Source organism: Diaphorina citri, unplaced genomic scaffold (genome assembly GCF_000475195.1).
Source record: "Diaphorina citri unplaced genomic scaffold, Diaci psyllid genome assembly version 1.1 scaffold6480, whole genome shotgun sequence".
NCBI lineage: Eukaryota > Metazoa > Arthropoda > Insecta > Hemiptera > Psyllidae > Diaphorina > Diaphorina citri.
In genome coordinates this window covers 5678-12019 of record NW_007383856.1, presented here as the reverse complement: position 1 = coordinate 12019, position 6342 = coordinate 5678, and the positions used below count along the sequence as shown (strand labels likewise).

The 6342-nt window shown below is 37.7% G+C and overlaps 1 protein-coding gene and 1 long non-coding RNA gene across 2 annotated transcripts in view; both read right to left on the bottom strand.

Moving 5' to 3' along the window:
* LOC103521986 (C-Jun-amino-terminal kinase-interacting protein 4-like) overlaps positions 1 to 6342 on the bottom strand; it is a gene marked incomplete at its 3' end in the record, with an annotated part of 30184 nt that overhangs the window by 18410 nt on the left and 5432 nt on the right. Inside the window, exon 2 of the mRNA XM_026832408.1 lies at positions 1652 to 1811. Within this exon, the coding sequence (XP_026688209.1) occupies positions 1652 to 1811 (160 nt within the window). The remainder of the gene's footprint in view (positions 1 to 1651; positions 1812 to 6342) is intronic.
* Positions 3034 to 3625, bottom strand: LOC113472614. Its single transcript, XR_003394846.1, has 2 exons — positions 3463 to 3625; positions 3034 to 3133 (listed from the first exon to the last, which is right to left on the bottom strand). It is a non-coding gene; the product is annotated as an uncharacterized LOC113472614 (long non-coding RNA).

The window sequence follows — 6342 nt, the reverse complement described above, 5'->3', positions numbered from 1 at the left end:
CAAGTTAGGTTGAAAGAATGAAAAAGGGTAAATTTGGACCATCATGCATGTATGTACCATAACCCTCAGGGGTAGCTACTGCTACTTAGGTAACACCGAGGGTTTTAACTAGACGTAACACTGCAAAGAAGACCACCGACCAAGTCCAGGCCGGTAACCATAGACGTTTGCAGGAACGGGCCGTCCGTCCTGGTAGAACCCCTCCAGGGTAAAACCTAAGCAAAACCTAGGACCACAACACAACAAACAGAACTCTCAAAACCCAATTACAACCATTCAGAATACTGTAAACCACTCATGGAAAAAATCCAAAGGTGCACTATCTGAAGAAGCAATAACAAAAGAGAAAGTGTACCCTGACCTCTAGGCCTGAAACTGAACGTATGGTCCGACCTGTCCTACCATGTAAAATTCAGTAGACCCATTCCAACTTAAGAAACCCAAAACATTAAAACTAACAGTACTACAAGAAACTACACAAACATTTTTTTTGAAGAACAGAAGGCCGGGAAGAGGAAAGAAAAGTGTCACCAACTGTTTAGCCCGTAAAGGTACAACAAAGAAGAGAACGATACACAAGATATTTAGAAAAAAGAAAGTATAACCAAAAGTCGAAGAAAAGAACCTACATCCAAATGATCCCGACTAACCCGCAAGCAGAGGTAGTTAGGAATAGTAGTTCGAATAAACCAAGAGGTAAGTAAACACAAATACAAATCAAGAAAGTCCAAGACAAAATATTTCAGACAAGGTAGAGAAAAAAGCCAACAACCTCCGCCAAAGTCTTTGTGATTGAAAATTATCTCAAGAACGGTTTTCGTGAAAGCGATGAAATTTGGTATGCTATCCCGGTATGTCCAAGTACGCGACTGTAACAATTTGGTAAAAAATCGGATGGTCACCCATCCTGATATTAACCACAAGTCATTGTTGCTTAACCCTTATTTCGTATAAACGGTAGAGACATCGAAAACATTTGGTCCATTCGGATGTGAATATTCTAATCAATGTGATTTTTCACGCGAATCGAATGGTGCTTACTTTTAAGAAATGTCTGACTTACGGTTGAGAAGTTGCGCGGGTTCGATACTTCTCCTCGTGTCGACAAATTTCCCTTTTATTCGTGAAACCTGTTACCAAATAAGCAAGTGAATAGTTAATCCCATGTGATTTTTTACGCGGAATCGAATGGTGCTACTTTTAGCACTCTCTGACTTACAGTTGAGAAGTTGCGGGTTCGATACTCCCCGGTGTCAACAAATTTCCCTTTTATTTGTGAACCATTAACAAGTAAGCATGTGAATAGTTGAACCCATGGGATTTTTCACGCCGAATCGAATGGTGAAACTTTTAAAACTGTCCGACTTACAGTTGAGAAGTTGCGGGTTCGATACTCCCCTGTGTCAACAAATTTCCCTTTTATTACACTTTTTTTTACTTTCTATTTCTTTTCAAATACCTACGTATTCTACAAATGTAATAGAAAGTCGTGTAATGTTCACACCAGATTTTTTTTTTTAACGGCTTTCTTTTAAGTGGCAGGGTGCTCCTAGAGGAGCTCTTCCACCCAACCACTAAATTTTTCCCATATTCCCATTTTAAGTTCTATCATTTCCCATAAGTTCTATCATATTCCTATTTTATTACTTACACAATATTGAGCACGGAATCCTTCAGCTGTATCGAGTGCAGACATCGTCTCCATTGAGACACAGCGCTGTGTACAAACACGCTGCCATTCTGAGACCCCAGCCACATTGTAGGTAGAACACTGGTCATCTTACTTAGCTCCTCGGATGCTTCATTACCATCTGGGTAAACAAAACGAAACGAGGATTAGTAAAATAAAAGTTTGGGGCGGATTTTATCCTGATGGGGGGATAATGTTCGTTCTCGGAACGGCTGGCTTTCTCCTATCCTGTCTTCCTCCTCTCTTCAATTTCGGGACGATAAGACCTGACACCGAGGCGAATACAATAGTCCGTCCCTTATACCTTTTTATTACTATTGTAATAATAAAGGAAGGACGGACTAAAAATGTATAAACAAAGTGAATGGGTGAGAAAAATTCCTAGACTACTTCTGAGGGTTGACAGAACCACCACCACACTAGGTAATTGAGACATAGGCTAGTATTAATTTACAAAACAATAGGTAATAATAGACCCTCTATGCCTTCCTAATGTTAAAGGTTAAAATTTAAAACCATATTACAATTTTACATTATTCATATGGGTACCTACTTATACCTATTAGATTACAATAGACTTAGGCAAAATTTATCCGTCACCTTAAAAGTTAGAGGTTTAAAGGCAAGCTGTTTTTGGGGGCCGCAAAAAATCGTATACACTAAGTGATTACTCCGTTATGCCAATTAAAACTACATGCAAACCTGGGGGCCCTTGAAAGGACTTCGCGTCAGCAAAATCCTTTAAGGAAGCAATCCCCAATGGAAAGGAAAGAGATATAACACAATATACGAATGTAAAAACGGGGAAAGAAAAGGATTGTCCAAGGGAAATAGAGGGAAAAGCCCAAGAGGAAGAAATTTTTTTTTTTTGTTTTTTTTTTTTTTTTTTTTTTAGTTTCATCGCATTTGTACATTTAACTGGCTTATTAAATAAATAGGTCCACAGACTAATGCTCAGATTCAGCTCCGGAGTCAGTTATCTACTAGAACCACCAGCTAATGGGAAATATTGCTGTTGGTAAAACCCGACAAGATCAAGTGGTAAACAATGGCGTAAACCTCGCCTCTTGGTTTTTTTAGTATTTGACTAAACCACTGTAATTGACTAACAATTGCTTTACTAGCAAAACTTTTCGAGATTGCACAGATGCACTCCCGAGAAATGACTATCACTTGTACTCTTACATAGAACTGAATAGGGCCTTACCAAAGAAGTTGTCGTTAACTGTTGGTTGAAGGGGTTATTTGTGTTAGCAGGAGGTACCAGGGTTAAGAGACATGGAGGTTAGTAGATTAGACAGGTGTGGACGGTATAGGAGGCGGTGGCATGTCTTCAGATATATCCTGGTCCGGACTCACATCCTTGCTGACGGAGCCCAGGGTTTCAGACCAGCCACGCTCTGACGGCTCCCGGTAACTGTGGTCCTCATCTGTTGGCATATCCTGCAATAGATAAAATTTAATTAGAGATTAGAGGGAAGATACGATTACTAATATACGATTCACAATATAATGTTAATATTTAAATTGTAATGTTAATTGATGTTACTGTCATTAATAAAATACAATTACATTCTTTGGGGGGAAAAAAGAACTTCAGCATTTTTCACCAATAAACTATAAACTTGGACATTTGCATTTTAATTTGCTTTTCATATTACTTTGCTTATGAGTTTCTTTTGTATTTGTCCCAATTTTTTGTAACCTAGATTAATTTTTGTTTGGTGTAGGTAAAAAAAAGAAAAAAAATAGGTACCACTTTGTTCACTTACCCCACCCGGTCCCATTTCATTTCTCAGACTGGTATTCGAATGTGTGGAATCAGGGGAGGCTGCAATAGGGGGGAACTCCGAGCCTGGACTAGTAATTGCCTTGAGATTGTTGGCATTGGTGGCGTTCTCTAGTGACTGGAACCCGAACGAGACCGGCCCTGATGAACGTCTGAAATTAAGAGCAAAATAATACAGCTTGTTTATACTGCTTGGATGGGATTGAGTGTCTTAACCGGGATTCAAACCCTCTTTGTTTCTTAAAGCACAAGGTTTCATTTTTGCTTATAAAAACCCTTGAGCACAAGAGGTTGTGGTTTCAGCAATTTGAAGTTCTGTATAATAAATACCATTTAGTTCCCCATTCAAAACCAATATGACTGTTCTGTTTGTTCTTTTTAATACAAGCACAAAATCACGCATGCGCAGATGAACTAATGACGTCATTTTTATTTTTATTTGGCTTCTCGCTTCTCCTCAAAACGTCAAGCGGCCATTTTTTCATTTCGCAACTTCAAAATTTTATGTTTCTAGTGAAAAAAATTAGTAATTTTCTTTAAAATTGCTGAGTACAAGTTATGAGATACCATAATCTAGTTTAGGTAAGTTGTAAATTAATTTTGCACGGGCGTTATCTTCCGGAAAGTTGGCCTCTATTGTCCAGCCGTAATGACGTGCTCTGACAGCACAAACATGGGGATAACCTTCCTATGATGCTTTGGGTGAACCTTCCCTTTTGTGAGACAACTGTATTTCTTTGTTCTATTAGATTCAGCAGCTTTCGTTGTACTTCTTTTACATATCTATACTCTGAAACTACTCTACTCTCACCTTCTACGCCCCTCATCAACAGGGTAGGCATTATACTTGACAGTTGCATGTTTTCCTAATGGTGCCCACAGAACGAGGAATTCAAGATAAAGCTTATTCAGGCGGAACATCCGGAAACAATTCAGGCGAAAATCCAGAAAGAAGCGCATGCAGAACGAGGTTGAATTTTCCAGAAAGATTTCCAAGCTGATCATTGAAACCCATTGAATTTGCCTCAAAAATAAAATATTTCGATCTTGAAATTTTTTTCCTGAAACATTGTTTCTGAAATTTATCTTAAATCTTAGGAACACTTCGTTCTGCACAGTCTCATAAGAATGTGTATCTTTGTGCTTCATCTTGAATTCCTCGTTCCGTGAAACCCATTGAATTTGCCTCAAAAACAAAATATTTCAATCTTGAAAATTTTTTCCTGAAACATCGTTTCTGAAATTTATCTTGAATCTTCAGAACACTTTGTTCTGCGCGGTCTCATAAGAATGTGTATCTTTGTGCTTCATCTTGAATTCCTCGTTCCGTCGATACCCTAATACTGTTTTTTCCTTGGTTATTTGAAGGGGCAGCGGGTATATCACATTTAGAATGAAAAGGAGTTGGTCTTGATCATTTTTGTGTTGGTTACCTGAAGATTGGAACAGTTTAATAGGCATTTTTTTTAGGTGAATCAGCTTATTACTTTTGGGTTGATTGGGTACTTGAAGATCAGAACAGGCTTAGATCCAGGCCCATACTTCAAGATATTGATAATAAACACTTATGGTAATCAACCATTCAGAACGAGGCATTTTGAATCATTGTTTATCTCTGAATGTGACCCCAAACATGGTATTAATTTAATGAATCAACACCGATCCTAACCGAGTGGGCTTAAAGACATGTGTTGTGCTTCTACATTGTCACAACTGCACGTAGGAACCAATATGAGACTTGGTGAAAGAACAAAGAAGTTACCTTTGTCCTTTTATGTAGAGATGATGGTCATAGTGCACAAGAAAATAATAAAAATAAATCCTTATTCAAACATCAAATAATGTTCCTGGTTATCTTCCTAGTTCACCCAAATGCAAAGTGTTAAATAGGCTTTTAAAGAGGGCCCTGTTATCTTGACATAAAATGTTATATGGCAATTGAAGGGCTTAAATTATAGGGTAATTTACAAATGCCAATTTTAGACTGTTGACAAAGTATTCTTGTAGTTACACCCTCTTTATGTTTTTTCACTAATTTTTTAATCTGTAAAAAGACCAATGGGGGGGGGTTTTTTAAAAAAAGAAAAAAAAAAAAAAAAAAAAAAAAAAAAAAATCAAGAATCAAAATTGGTTGATTATGTAACCTAGTGGTGGTGGGTGATTATTAGGCATTGAGTCATCAGACCAATGTAAACACAGTATTCTTATTAGTTTCCTATAGAATCAGTTTCATGTCAGTAGATAAGGTGTCCCCAATGACAGGAGTTACAGAGTCCTACTAATTTACATTGATACAGGATACAGTCCAAGGTCAGAAGTACACAGTGAACACAACACAGTAACACACAAACCTATAGGAGATAACACAGTCATTGTTGCTTTTTGACTATCTAAACTAGATTTTGACCTCTAGGTTAGTTTCCTTTTGGAAGTTGACATGATAATCTATTTCAAGCATTTGATATCAAACTTATTACCCAAAAAGTGTTTATGATTCATGGCATAGTTAGAAAGGAAAACTAGAGATTGAAAGAAGTCATACTTCCTATGGTCAAAGTAGATATTACTCATTAGACATGACTAGGCAGCAGCAATAGCATGTCGAATATGCTTGGTCCCAATGGATTACACTCAAGTTAAGCAACATGGTGCTTGGTTAGTATTAGTATCCAAATGGGTGACCAACTTGTCAATCACATGATGCTGACTTTTCCCAGCCCTTCTCAGGCTGGGTGAGGTCTATGTGAAAGGGTGCATAGGTTGTCACTGGACAGAGGGTAAAACCCCCGTCACTGAAAGACCTTAGCAGTTATAAGGTGCAGTTGAATGAAAAAAAAAAAAAAAAAAAAAAAAAAAAAAACAC